The following is a 15,708-nucleotide window of genomic DNA, read 5'->3' as shown; positions in this document are numbered from 1 at the left end:
AGAGATTCACTGCCCTCTTCTGGCCTTCACAGGCACCATCTCCACATGCACATAGACACAGACACACGCACACACACAAACAAATTGCCTGTCTTCACACCTTAGTTTATTGTTAAGTACCTAACATGTATATTCTGAATAAGTTAAAATTGATCTCTTAAGTGCAATTATATTGCTTTATGACTGTGCTACTCTAAATATTTGTGGAAATTAAACAAAATAATTTCTAAAACCTAGACTGAAAAAAGAAAGTGCCATAAAAATGTTTATAAGTATAAAATTTTATAATAAATATTTAATTAAAAATTTCTTCTTATAAGGTGAGTTATCTGCAGTACACTTTTTTACAGACTACCTAACTCTAACTTGTAAACAATGGCTATGTAGTAAGTGAAGAAAATGTTTTTTTTTATGTGTGGTGAGTTTTAAAAAACAAATATTTTAGGTTTACATACTATAAGTTTTCTGAAATCAGAATTGCTTTTTATACTGGAAAAGCAAGATAATACTTTCAAACATCCCTGCATTTGTATGCAGAATCCCCCTGGTGTTCTCAGATTACTGAATCTCACTAAGTCTGGTATGCCAGCCCAGACTAGTTACATTGCTTTGAGGGACTGATTTTGTGCTACCGAGAAAACTTAGAATTTTAATTAACAATGATCCATATTTCCTGCCTTCACAGCTTAGCTTATTATTAAGTATCCAATGCATATATTCTGAATAATTTAGACTTGATCTCATGATTCCAAGTGCACTACTTTACGACTATGTTATTCTAAATACCTGGAACAAAATCTAACCAAATGTCTGGCCCAATAATCAGATCATTCTGTGATTGACCCTGAACTTGGCCTTGGTGGCTACCTGCCTGCCTCTGTTTTCTGTTGTCTCATTGAGTGCTTCAGTTTCCTCACTGTCTCTTTTTCCCCTCATCTTCTCTATCAGCCATTACTATACATCTCACTCCTTCCCGTTTCTGGGTATTATGTTTTGTTTATCATATGCAGCTAGATGGTTGGGTGGTTGGCACAGGCACATGTGGACTCTGTGTGTTTCCCTGCCCCCCCCCCCCGTGTGTGTGTGTGTATGTGTGTGTGTGTGTGTTTTCCTGTAACATGATTGCCAGTCCTAGATGCAGGAGAAACCCACAATCCTCTCAAGCTTTAAAGTCATTGTGGGGTTTAGTGTGACTGTGAGTGTGCCTGCATATAGGCCAGCATGCGGGCGGCGGGGGGGGGGGGGGGAAGTCATGTTACTACTCCTTACATCTGGAGGCATGATGAAACCGAGTTACCCCCTCAGACCTGAAAACCAGGAACAACCATAGCTGAGGGAGGTTGGGGTGGGGGGTGGGGGGGATGATGACATCCTGTTACTGTGGCTGGGTAGGGGATGCCAAAATAGGTTTTCACAGAGAGGAGTGTGGGTGAGCATGGAGTGAGGGAGAAGTGTGGGTTCCAGGGAGCTTGGGATCGAGAGTGCTCTGTGGTCAGAGTGTTGTCTGCTCTGTTCCCTGACCATTGTGAAGGCTGAAAGCAGGCAGACTGTCACTCCCAGGCCTGCCCAGCTGGCATGGATTATTTAGCCCTTAGCAGGACTGAGTTTGAATAATTGCTTGATTTTTCCTAGTAGGTCATTACAGGTCATATCTCAAAGTCCTAAAACCCATAGACAAAATACTACATCCCTCTCATGGCAGACTTGGGTCCTGTTTATGCTTGGATTTTGTCACTTGCAAGTTTAACCTCAGGGCCTTCTGGAGTGAGTGGAACCCTGCCCGAGACACAGGCCATAAAGGTCATTTGGGCCAACAGCAGTTCCCAGGGTACAAAGAAATAAAGCTTCTAAAAAAAATGCACCTTGCAGTGTCAACTGACCCTTGCCGGGCTACATGTGGAACCAGCCTAAACATTATGGATTAATAGGTTCAAAATGTGACTCATAGCCAGAGCCTCTGCCTAAACATAGCAGGTTGCAATATTAGAGGAGCTGGAAAATAGTTCCTTTAATCCATTGTCTTGAAAACAAAAAAAATAAAACAAACTAATACTATTATAGCCAGTCGAGCCATCCTGCGAAACCAAAATAGAAATAAAGAACTTCTGTGATGAATAAAACAAATTGTGACCACTAGGTCAAAATTGCACAAGATATTTAAGGGAACAATACATGGGAAAAGAAAAGATATAGATAGATAGATAGATAGATAGATAGATAGATAGATAGATAGATCGATCGATCGATCTATCTATCTATCTATCTATCTATACACCAATAAAAAGAGATTAGAAATGACAAATAAGGGCCAAATGTATTTAACTCACTAACTTGAGAATCTCCAAGACAAAGAAAGAAATTTAGCACAAAGCTTTCAATCACTGTCCTAGAAATAAATGGTCTTAACTCCCCATTTAAAAGATTCTGTCTTGGATCTTCGATTTTTAATCTATGGATTAAAAAGAAAATAAATATCAACTATTTACTATCTCCACACTGTCAAAGAAATTCATGGACTGAATTTTAGCTAACAATGCTTCTTAAGAAAGCCATAGGAATAACTAAGAAAGATTCCAGCACCAGGTATGAGAAGGTCTCTTTTGAGTCCCTTGGTCAGAGTTGTCCAAAAGACTCCTGAAATATTACATCCCTCTGATATTTCACTAGTTGCTCCTCACTGGTAGAAGATAAGTCCCTATTGTTGAAGACACCATGCATTTCAGACACAGGGTCCAGAGGCCCCTGAGCTGTAACTGACTTGAGTACCTCCTCCCTGAGGAATAGCTTTGATGGTACCAGATAGCACCATGCAAACTTCCAAGGGAGAGAATCAACAGACCAACACAGTATGATGCCTATGAACCACAACAATGAGTAGCATGTCCCTGTCACCCTAAGAGTCCAGTGGTGGAGCACATACCTTGGTGGTAACTGACAACTCTGCAATTGGATTTAAGGCATCACTGAATAAGAGGGATACTTTACCTGGTACTTCAAACCCAGCCAACTCCCTAGGGTGAGTGCAGTCAAAGGACTTGGAAGAAAACCAATAACCACCAAACATAATCCCGAGCTACATTCTAAAAAATGTATCCTTGTGCCACAGATAAGTGTAGCTCTCTGCCCTTGTTAAGGGAACTACTCTTCACAACAAGTAGAGACCACTACAGAAACCCACAACCAATCAGAATGCAGACTTGTGAAATCCAGTCCTAACTGATATGGCTATGATGCAACCCCCACATCTTAGGTTTAAGGATCATTTAAAACAGAGGAGCACAGAGATTTTTAAGCTCCAGAAGAACTAGAGATTTGCTGTGAGATTATGCTTCCTAGAAATGCCAGAGACGCTATATCCATGAAGTCTCACCAATGTGGCTGCCTAAACATGAGCTGAACAAGACCAACACCAACAGGTATGCAGTTAGGTAAAGCATTAGGTAAGGCAATCTTAATGTACAAGGGGAAAAACCTATAAGGCCTCAACACTAGACAAAGATCTACACGCCATTAAGGGATGCTGAGAGCCGGAGAAAGTCTTCCCTAGGAAAGTGCATGCCAACTAGTTACCCAATGCCAGATGGTCAGCTCCGAAAACATAAACAACTAGCGTTATTAGAACTGAGCAGGCTCTATTAATATATTTAGGAACATATACACTCACACATAAAATAGCATCTAAGGAAAAAGGACATGAATTTGGAAGAGAGCAAGGGGGAATATACATGGGAGGAAAGGGAAGCAGGAAATGATGTAATTATAGTCCCCAAAGCACAAAAAATATTAAAAGAAAAAAAAAAACCCATAAGCTGAAAGTGAAAGGATAGAAAATAGTCCAGACAAATTGAATCTGAATATCTGGCAAATCAATAGGATGTAACTCAATGATTTATCAAATCTAAAATGTTAAAGTCAGAGGAACAGAGAGGAGTGTGCTGGTGACCAGGTGTGACCAGAACCAGAGAAAGAGAATGGATAGGGACAGTAAGGTTGTATTAAAAAGGGCAAGGTTTCACTTAAAGAGGGGGCAAGCTCAGGTGTCCCCATCTCAACACTGTGACACACTTGCAATAACACATACTCATAATCACTGAATGTGATAGAAAATAGTCATAAAGAAATTTATAAGGAGGTGGATACACTAAGCTAGAGTTGACTGTCTCATATTGCTACATCACAACAAGACCTGTACATATATACAATAATCACATCACTTAAAGTAAACCTTAAGAAAATTTAAAAACATGAAAATTTGCAGGCACTGAGCATATCTCAGGAAAGCATAAGTGTAACTGGAGGCAAGTGACGGTGACATCTGTGATTGGCTGTGCAATGTGGCAATGTCAGAATGCTTGATGGGCTAGCCTTGGATCCTGTCTACTGAGTTCAGATGGCATGAACTTTATCTATGCGTCAGGAATTCCAAAACCAAGGTCTCAGAAGCATAAGGCCAACATACCATGAATTTGTTTTTTGAGTTTTCTAAAACAGGTAAGAGTATTACCTTCAGGTAACTAAAAATACATCAAATATTTGTCAGAAAATGGACTTTTTGACAACTGTATGAGGAGAAATCTCTATGTATCAGCTTGTTTTCATATATATGCTAAAAACCAAAGCACTGACAGAACAAAGGGGTAAAGAGTGCATTGTTGCCTTAATGTTCTGTCAATCAAAAATAGCATGTTTAATGAGTTAAGCCTGGATCATTACAAAACATTTGACAACAGTCACAGACTAACCACACACATGACTTGTAGGTCATTGAAGTCCTTAACTATATATCTCGAGCCTCTACTCCCCGTGTACAACCAAAGCACCAGGACTGGAAGCTTTTATTTATCTATCATCCTTTGAGGAAGAATGTGGATGTGAAGTATAGAGCCGATTGTCAACCCTATTATGATATAAAGTCATATTGTCTGTAAGCTTATCTTTTCTATAAAAACAGAACCTATAGCAACAGGAATAGTGATGGCTGCAGATACAAAAATCCATCCTAGCGTTATTGGGAAATAGCTTATGAAATGAGTGCACTGAAATTGTCAGGATGGGGATAAGCCAGGAAAACACAGATTAGAGTACCTCCAAAGAGAAAGTATGTGAACCATATAGGATGGATGGAAGTATGTGAACCACATGGGATGGATGCTTAGAGGGGCACACTGGTGCAGGTTCTGATGAGGATGCATCTCCAGGGACTTCAGTACTGTCATACTGGAAAAGTTTCTATGGTGGTTTGAATGAGGACGGTCCCTATAGGCTCATGTATTCGAATCCCTGGTCCCTTGTTAGTAGAACTGTTTGGGAAGGATTGGGATTATGGCCTCGTTGGAGGTGTGTCATTGGTTGGACTTTGAAATTTCAGAAGCTCATCCCTCTCCATTAGTTCTTTCCCTCTCCTTCCTGCTGGATCAGATGGAAGCTCTCAGCTACTGTTACAGCACCATTCCTCTCTCCTGTTGCCATGTTTCCCCTTGCATGGAGACTAACCATTCTGAAACAGGGAGCACCAAAGTAAATGCTTTCTTTGGTAATTCACCTTATTCATGATGTTTTGTCAGGACAATAGAAAGGTAATTAAAACAGTCTCTGAGCATGGTTTTACCTTATGCTGCTCAAGTTTCCGTTGGATTGTGTTTGCTGTTTCTTCATGGACCTGCTGAACGGTGATCTCTTCTCTCAGGGCCACCTCTGCCCTGTATAGCCAAGCACCTATAGTGCCCAGAGGTGCAGGAAGAGATTTATCCAGTTGTATGTGCCAATCGAAGAGCTGAAACAGAAGAATAGAATGTCTCTTGTATAGAAGACGATTCCTAAAACTTCCTCTAAATGAACTTTAAAGAAAATTTTACAGAAGACTCAAACGAGGTCTGGGAAAATAGCTCAGAGGCAAGTGCTCACCACATAAGTGCAAGGACCCAAATTCGATTCTCAGGACCCACACAGGACCCTGGAGTGGGTGTCACTTGCTCGTAATCAATCCCAACTCTGAGAGAGTATAGCTGTATCTCTGTGCTCCATGCAAGCCACTTCCCAGGCAAGTTTTAAATGACAGTTCTGTGAGAATTACAGATGTGCTCATTCAGGTTCTAGAAATTGGATGTGGGTTGTCAGGCTCTTGCAGTAAGTGCTTTCATTCACTAGAATTCCAGATTTCCATTAGTGTATTCAGCTTTTCATAGGGGCCTTTAAGCTTGTGTGGTAAGAACTTTTACCAGTTGAGCCAATGCCCATTCTGTCCAGAAACCCATTTTTCTCTATTTCTTCCATTTCCCCACATTCTCAAGTACCATTTCCTGGTCTACAGAAATTCCAGCTGAGAAAACATCCTATTTCTTGATAAAGTTTGTAGGAAACGTGGCATTATCAAATTAAATAACATGGTAAATTCAAGTCAAATATTTCTGTTAATGCTAGAAGATATTCAGAGCTTAGAAATCTCTAAGGTTAAGGTCTGACGAAGGGTGTTAACTAGATCAAACAGCTTTTTCTTCACATTTACGGATGAACAGCCGATCAGAGGTGCTCCAGTGACACATGAGCTTGCTTCTTGGCTGCTCACAAAACAAGACTACAGATTATGAGAAGTGTTGCTATTCCAGGAAGTCTCTAAGGCAAACGTTTGTTAGTTTTCTAAACAACAGGGAAGTAAGGTCTGGAAAAAGACAGAAGTCAGGAGTCTTTCAGTTCTGTCTGTCCCCCAGCTGATGGCACTCACGTTCAGAATGGGGAAGCAAGAAAGGACCTGCCAGAGCAAGCATACCCAGAAATGGCCAAGGAAGTGGAACCAGAGGGAAGATGAGCTCCCACGGTTAACCCTTTCCAGCCTCAACCAGAGGCTGCAGCATCTGGTGCAATAACACCGTGTGAAAGATGATGAAATGCAGCTTGGTGAAGACACACAAATCCAAATGAAATTAACGTACCCTGGATGACACTCTCTCCCAGCATTGCTTGACCAAGGCTTGGTCGAGCGTCAGTTTGCCGTCTCTTTGCAATGGCTGTATTATATGTTCCACCTGTTTCCTTTTCATTTCATATTGAACTCTGAAGTGCTTAAATGACTAAAAGAGAAAACAGAAACAGTACAGCCATGAGTCCCCAAAAGCAAAAGCAAAGTAAATCATAACTCCTAGGTAACAGTCCTTTACCTTTGGAGAGCACTCCACTGTGTTGTTGGTAATGTTACCAGCAGCAGTTATGATACTGACTCTGCCTAAGACCTTGACCATGTTAGGTAGTATCTACATACCCCTCTGGATCTATCTACACACACACACACACACACACACACACACACACACACACAATTAGGCATCCCATAAGTGATTTGACGGAGATAAAAAAGCGAAAGCAGGACTAATGCCTAGAAACAGAAATTATGAAGTCTGCATAGAAATAGATGAAACTGGAAAGAATAAATTAATACTGATTGAGTTCACCAGACCCAGAAGAGCAAATGTGGGGAAATCTCTTGCACATATGTATCTTCCATTTAAATATTTGGTTTTGTATATTTAACCTAAAATCCACGTGGAAGCCTGGGACCTAGAAATCAGGCACTGAAGGCAGATGCCTATGGGTGGGGTAGTATAGCATGTGCAGAATGAATGTAGAGAGGAAACTATTGGGAGTTGATCAAGCATGGAAGAGGGTGTGGAACAAGACAGTGATGTATTAGGGGAAGACTTAACTAAAATGAAAGGTATATGCAAAAGGTATATGAAAGCCTGTGATTTTCCACACACCTCCAGTTCAATTAGAGACAAAGGTCAAAGGGCTACATTGGGAAAGAGGTTTTAGGGAGAGGAAAAAGTAGGGTGTGGTTTAGCCAAAACTAAAGATACATGATGAAGTCTTATGAAAATCTCCTAGTTTGAAATATCATATATAAATACACACACATATATAAACATATATAGTATATAGATATATTTTACACACAGATATAAAAGGGACTTTGACCAGAAGTAACCTGCGTAGGTAGACAATGCTGTACCCAGAAGGCATGGGTTGCAAAATGAATGTCTAAATTTGTCATGCATAAGCTACCTCCGCATGAGTTACGGCACTCAAACCAACACAGGCTATACCTGCTGTTTTGTTTGTTCGCCGTAACTAGATGGTCATACCCTATTGCTGAAGACACCACGAACTTTGGCCACAGGACATACAGAAGTCAACCTAACACTGATCAGGAAACTCTACTGTCTCGCTTACACAGTGCTAATGGGTACTATGAAGGCTGCTGAGGAAAAAAGACATCAGTGGCCTTATCCAGTGCTGAATGCTGCACTCTGCAATACTGATGTGCCCACTGGAGTGCCCACTGGTGTGCCCACTGGAGTGCCCACTGATGTGCCCACTGGTGTGTCCACTGATGTGCCCACTGGTGTACCACTGATGTGGCAATGGCATGCTGTGGTTCCTGATTGTGTCCACTCTACAGGAGGGATCTCATGTCTCTTACTATAAAAATAGTCAAAATACTATGACTGTGAAGATTATAGAGCTGGCTGGGTAGATTTTTGCTAAATGGACCTGCTGTCAAATTGAGTTCTAATGTTTTACGTATTTGCCTGTAGTTCTGGGTTGCTCTCAATTTTACAAAGAAGCTTCTTTTTCCAGTGGTTTGTGGCTAATGGAGAGATTCATGACTGGTTACAGTGATGGGTATAAGCAATTCTGAGTGTTCTGCTGTTCGTGGGTCATCTACATGAACAGCTTTATCATCCATGTTAGCCATCCAAGGACCAGAGAACTTCACCAAAGAGGGAGGAGCATGAAATAGCTGGTGGATGTGAAAAGAAGTTTGTGGAGTGCTCATGTCTGGACATGGCATGTTGCTGTACTTACTGACTGGCTGTAGCTATGGTTACCTGCACAAACATCAAGCCATTGAGACTTTCAGCATGGATGGGAGACAGGCACCTGAGCCCCAACCTTAGCTGAAGAACTAGTGACCAGTAATAGCTACTAGGGGAGGGAGAGTCATCTTACTTGTGACTGGCAGCTGGTAGTTGCTTTTGCTCCAGTTTGTGGTCACACACACACACCTAGAGTTAGCACTAACTAGAATCAAGGGGTTAACAGTAATAAACAATAACAGTAACGAATAAAAGAGGACACGAAGGTGGAGTGCAATGGGGTGCAGGGAACTGGGAAAAGTTGAGAGAACGTAGTGGTGGATGAATATATACTGTGTGATGCACAAAACTTTTAAAGAGTAAAACTGTTACTTAAAAGCAAATTTAAAACATTAAAAAAGACTAATTCTAGTGAAGTAATTTATGAACCAGTTCATGTTTGTTAGAAAAGCAAAGTCAAATACAATTATGAGTTTATATATACTAATAACCAAAATAGTTGATTTTTCAATAAATGTTATTATTTATAATACATCATGTTATATATTATAATGTTATTATTTATCTTACATGTCAACTAATTCTGAATTAAACATACCTAGATTAACATTTAAGCAATTCTGTGTAAAGAGGCTTACTTTGAGGCCTTATTGTTTATGTAATAATCACTTAATTTTATGCCATAAAATTCTTAAGTATGCCACAGAATATTTAAAACTCATCATTTAGACCTAACCATAGACTTGATACAACCATAAAAATAGCCACTCTTAAGTTGCACGTTTTCTTATAATAAACTAGCACATATACAAAGTAATTCTATTCCTATATATGAATTGAAAATAATGGTTCACTATAAATTTGCACATCTCAAACAGGACTCCACATCCAGTTTTGAATTGGAAGTGCCATTAAGATGCACAGTTAGATTACAGAGCCAGGGGAAAGCCATACAGAGTTCAGCAGATTCTGGAAAGAATTTCAGTGATAAACATGCAAATTCCCTTGAAGAACGCTGGGGGGAGTTGAACTCATATTTGACTGTAAACTCATGAAATGCGGAAGATACCAAAATGCACAAGTCAATTCTGTCCCACGGAATTCTGTGTGTGGGAAAACTGGAGCTGTGTTACCTCTGATGAGCTGAACGAAGAAAATACGGATTACATAATGTGGATGGGAATGAGAGTTTTCCCCAGAGGCTGCTGCTCCTGTGTGCAGGACACGTTCTCCTCATGTCTTACTCTGTTTTGTTTTGTTTTTCTGATTCACTCTTTTCCTCTCATAGAATAACACCTGCTCCTGTAGGAAGCTTCATTTCTTGCAATTTAACCTTCATGGCTTGTGCTACAGCTAAAACTCACAAACAAACATAAACAAGCATCTACCCTGTTTCTGTCCTTTGTTATCAGTTTCCTGGACTAATTGTTTTACACTGAAGGGCATTACTGCAAGTTTTGGGGGTCGGGGAATAAGAAGATTATATTGAATTTTAAAGCAAAGGAATCCATGGAAACTAGGCACAAATTTATTGTTTTTCCAAGTTAAAAAAAAAAAAACAAAGATGGCGTGACCATCTGAATTTAGGTATATTTATATGAGTTTATTCTCATCATGAAGTACTTTATCACCTATCATGTTGGATGGCTCAGGTCACTGTAACACTATAACTTTTTGGTAGAAAAATAAGGTGGTGGTGGGGGGAATGACTGAAATGTAACAGGGTGGAGGATGTGACAGATTGTTTCTTGACATGTGTTACATTTAGCTTGCCCACTAAAATGAAGTGGAATTTGAAACAGGAGGAAAATGGCAGCTCCCCAGGAAAGAAGTCACAACTCTTTAATGGGAAAAACCTTCTGTTACAAGATCTTCTGGGAAGTGTAAATTAAAAAACAGAAATTCAGCTCATGGAGTTGTAAGGAGACTGGACACAGCTCTCTGACGTCAGCTCAAGGGCAACTGTCTTAAGCAGGACCGGTCACAGTTAAAACTCCTTCCGTCCGGGGACCCTTGGCAAATACACATGTTGCAATTCTTTCTTAAATTCCATTTATTTAAGTGGTTTTCCCCTGGTGTCAAGTTAGCTACTTCTTTTAGTGGACTGCTATGTCAGCTGACATCTGTAAGCCCAAAAGGTCTTTGTAAACGATGGCCTTGTGTTTTTGTTCTGTGTAAAAGATTGAGCTGTCAAATATGATGACACCTCAGTCCTCTGTACTGAGGCTGTAGTGTAACTTAAGACTACCTGCTGCCATCGTACTGTTCTTTTCAAACTTAAAATAGTGTGTGTTACTTATTTAAAGAATTTCCTCACTAATATAATTTGGAAGATTAGACATATATTATGTAACTTATCTTCATCTCGTCCAATGAAAAACTTTAGAAAATCTAAATCTCTGTCCCACACTTACCTGGTATTTGTCCTGCAGATTTGACTCTGTCATCTGTGCTCTTGTCAAATCTCTCTCAAATTGTTCTATCCAAACTTTCGTTTCCTTCAGAATTAGTCTGTCATCCCTCTGGAAGCCAAGAAGCAATGGAATGTTATTGGTAACCGTAAAATTAACCCCGGCTTATAATTAGTATTCAGTACACACCAGGTGTTTCTGAAAAGCCTCTTCTCCTTATTGTACATCTTTCTTCAGTATAAGAAACAAAACTTATTCCAGATAAAACCTTCTTAAATACTAAGATTATCTTCCTTCTGTTTCCTCATCATCATTAAGGAAAGTTAGTGTTAGTTTAAGTCACCCCACTAACTTGTTGATAAGGGAAAACGTGCTCAAAACAGAACACCTTGCATCCAAACTGTACTAAAAACCAGTGATATCTGGAGCAGAGACATAAGCCTGAGGGTTGCTTCCCAAAATTTTAATGTTGGGCTGGAGAGATGGCTCAGTGGTTAAAAGCTCTGACTGCTCTTCCAGAGGTCTTGAATTAAATTCCCAGCAACCACATGGTGGCTCACAATTATCTGTAATGGATCTGATGCTCTCTTTTGGTGTGTCTGAAGACAGCTACCGTGTACATAAAATAAATGTTTGATTCTTTAAAAAATAAAGCATGGGTGTAGATAACCCAAGGGTCTGCTGTGGATGGGGTAAATTTTGTTTGTCAAGAATTGCCTGTCATGAATAGTCGACTGATTATATCTGCCTAGACAGAGTAATCAGCCCTTAATAATCCTGCATCACTAAGGTCTGTCAGATGACTCTGGGCCAGAAGGCTGAAGATTTGATGCTCGAACGTTCGGTAGTATAGGGGCGTCTCAGGTGTTCAGCGGTCTCTATAAATTGGCTAAGTTTTAGAAGCTACGTTTAGTGCTTCCCACAATTATAGTTAACTCACTCATTCTGGATTTCTGACGGGGTTGAAGACCCATAGTCTCATAGCCAATCCTGGCTATTTACTATGAGAGAAAAGATCTGAGTAGATAGTTTTCAGCTAACATTCATTCTAAAGCCAAATCAATCAATCAATCAATCAATCAATCAATCAATAAAATAAATAAAATAAAGCCAGGATCAAAAGTAAGTGTTTTAGTTAGAAGAGATGACAGAGGTTCTGGTTAGTCAACAAAATGATGGACTGGGTATTAGGACTATCTTGTACCTCACTGGTACAATTAGGAATAAGTATGCTCTAATTGTATTTTGAGAGAAAAGTTTTACTTTAACAGGAAGAGTGATATGTAGGAGGAGCTAAGTGGGAAGGAGTATTGAGAGGAAGAGATGGAGTAAGGAGAGAAGATGAAGGAGAGGAGAAGCTAGGCGATGAGAGAGAGAAAGAGAGAGGGGGCATGGAGGCAGATGTTCACAGGTCTCCACCAGTCAAAGATAGTTTTTATATCTAGGTTGGGTATTGGGTTACGCTTCCGATTGAGCATTACCAAACTTATAAAGCCTTTGATTAACATTTTAAAAAAATTGTATAAAAGCAAAAAGGAAAGGGGGGGCATGGGACAGGGGTTTTCTAGGGAGGGGAAATGGGGAAAGTGGATGGCATCTTAAATGTAAATAAAATAAAATAAGAAAAAAAATTGTATAAAAGCAAAAAGGAAAAGGGGGCATGGGATAGGGGTTTTCTAGGGAGGGGCAATGGGGAAAGGGGATGGCATCTGAAATGTAAATAAAATAAAAAAAATACCCTGTTCAAATAAAGATAACTAAGGTTTTTTATGTATGGAAATATATGTTTAAACGCATGTTTAAATACACATTAAACAGCTAATCAGCTACTTTGCTCAAAAAAAAAAAAAAAAAGAAAGAAAGAAAGAATTGCCTGTCATCGTGGTAACATTAGACAAATCATGCATATTGCTCTTTTAAGTATGCTATTACGGTATTTACTATATACATAGGAAACACACTTAGGCTGTTCAGTATTGTTTTTCTTGCTGTCTGTCTCCTACTACAGCTTTATCAATTCATCTTCATAATTAAATGTCCAGCTTTCATTTATTTACTCAGATCCAAAAATAAAAGCAGAAACAACCCAGTACCCATGAAGTAAAAATTGTAATTTTCCTGGGATTTTATTACTTATATGAATGCCAAGGTAAATAGACACGGATTTCACATGGGTTTTTTTTTTTTTCTGTTCTCTTGTACATGGCTTTCAATGACAGCATCTCCCTGGCTTGACTTATCCATTGTACACCCTTTCTATGGTTTGCGCAATAACTTGAGGTTACCTACTGTTGCACACCCAGGACAGGGAAAAACACACAGCATTGGTATGATTCGTGACTTGGTTCATCATCAGGTCTTGTAGATGAGGTTATCTTTTGCCTGAATACTTATTCTCCCTTTTCTGAGATCTTCTCTGACAAGTTTTTCCCGGCTTGAGCTAGGCGTCGTCTATGCTAGTTCCATCTTAACATGTCAACAGTCTTACACTCACCTGGAGGGATTGGGACAACCTGGATGGATGACAAGCACACACTCAACTTGCTCACTACTCAACACACACTTCCTGGCTCAATAGATGTGGGAAAGACCCAAGAATTGTTATCACAAACAGATGTTCAGGTGGGCCTGTGGCTGCTGGTTAGCAACCTGCAGAGACACACAGAGGACTCTCCTCTACAAGCCTGAAGCAACCTCAGGCCCTATAACCATCTATCTGGATGTCTGACATATTTTTTTTTTTAATCTCTAGCAACTAGTGTGGGTCTTGGCACTCAGTGTCTTTCAACAGATGAGTATGGAATAATGATTACTTGGTAGTGTATTTATTATGAAAACACTGAAACAGGCCAGACTATAAAGCCTCATCTTCTTCCCCGTAATGTTCTTTTGAAAGAGCAGGTGAATGCAATCAAAGGTCACCTTTTCTTATTGGGTAGCTTTCCTGCTCACAAATGAACTAGTGATGACTACACAGCCATGGCCTCACAGGGCAAATGCCCCTAGTCTGTCTCCTGGGAAGGAGAGGTCAGAGTGGCCACTCATCTTCCCTGGCCTCTGCCACAGTGAGCTGTGAATGCCACTATCAGCCTTCTGTGGCAGGTATCTTGTCAACCTCTCTGCTTCTGACACACACTGGGAACTGGGCCTAAGAGCAGCTGCATGTTACTAATTGAAATTCCTTCACGAATCATCTGAGGATTATGCTCAGAAATAACTGCATTAGGGGCTCTCCGGCAGCCCCCCGATAATGGTAGGGAAGAGACAAACCACCCGAAAAGAGAGATGCAAACATGTTTACACTCACCATTTCTCTTTGTAAGAGGGAAGTGAAGCTCAATACAATACCAGGAGTCTCAGAAACTATTGGCTGGGTAGCTTTTCTTCAAATGGTCATTTTAGCATGCTTTTAAAAGACACAGAGTTCTGTTTGCCTGCTGAGGGGTGGTACTTCACACCCAACACATCATACCAAGCAGGTAAACTATGAGAATTCCCTTCATCTCTATCTATCTTTCAAACACAAAGACACGTTAATGTTTTTGTGTCATGTTTACATAGGCAAAAAGTTATGTTGCATGGATCAGGCATTCTGTTGAGGCCCGAGCTGCCCCACTTTGGGCGGCCAAAATGTTGCGGCCCTCTCCGCTCCACGCTTGGGGGCCAAAATGTCCTGGACCGCTCTGCCACTTAGGTCTGCGGGTCAGGGTCTAGCAAGAGAAAGAGTGGGGATAAACGGGAAGAGATGCAAAGAATGGAGACAAGACAGAGGTTCTGATCAAGTCTCGTTTATTGAAGGGAAATCCGGGGTATTTATACGCTTTTGCCACATGCCTTGTAGGTGCGTGGATATCACCTGCCTTACAGGTGTGGATATGATGTAAGCCTTACAGGCGTGGATAGCGTGGATAGCACGTGCTCCGTGCACCTTGGAGGCTTGGATACCATGTGCACCTTACAGGCATGTATGGCCTGGATAGCACGTAGATAACACATGCACCATGTGACTTGCAGGCGTGGCTACCACGTGCGCCTTGCAGCTGGGGGCACTAAACAGCAAAACAAGATATGTGGGATATCAGAGTGTGCTTCAGCTGTTGTAGGCTGTTGAAAAACAAGTCTCATGTCAGGGTATATGGCTCAAGATGGCTGCAAAGCTGATAGCCGCTTTCTGCTATGAGTCAGCTCCCAACAGCATTCAAAGTAATTTAATATTTGATATAAGATTAACTACTTATAGCTTTCTAATGTGTGTTGGTCTAAGTTTAGGACCTAGGCGTTATATATAAAGATATATGGAAAGTTACAAGGTAGGCTAAGCACTCAACAACTTTCACATGAACAAGAATTTAAAACATTCATTCTGCAAATACTTCGAAGCACTTACTACATATATGGACTTTGCTGAGCCCCCTGACCCAGTATTG

At 40.4% G+C, this 15,708-nt stretch overlaps 1 protein-coding gene across 3 annotated transcripts in view; it reads right to left on the bottom strand.

The window, feature by feature from the left end:
• Nucleotides 1-15,708, bottom strand: part of Syne1 (spectrin repeat containing nuclear envelope protein 1) — a 478,529-nt gene that overhangs the window by 338,600 nt on the left and 124,221 nt on the right. For all 3 annotated transcript variants that reach the window (XM_076926749.1, XM_076926750.1, XM_076926751.1), the window contains 3 exons: nt 11,285-11,392; nt 6,930-7,067; nt 5,609-5,773 (listed from right to left, as the gene is read on the bottom strand). In XM_076926749.1, coding sequence (XP_076782864.1) covers nt 5,609-5,773; nt 6,930-7,067; nt 11,285-11,392 — 411 coding nt within the window. The remainder of the gene's footprint in view (nt 1-5,608; nt 5,774-6,929; nt 7,068-11,284; nt 11,393-15,708) is intronic.

This window comes from Arvicanthis niloticus, chromosome 28 (genome assembly GCF_011762505.2).
Source record: "Arvicanthis niloticus isolate mArvNil1 chromosome 28, mArvNil1.pat.X, whole genome shotgun sequence".
NCBI classification, from domain to species: domain Eukaryota; kingdom Metazoa; phylum Chordata; class Mammalia; order Rodentia; family Muridae; genus Arvicanthis; species Arvicanthis niloticus.
The sequence above is the reverse complement of the archived record's forward strand: the minus strand, read 5'-3'. Positions and strand labels throughout refer to the sequence as shown.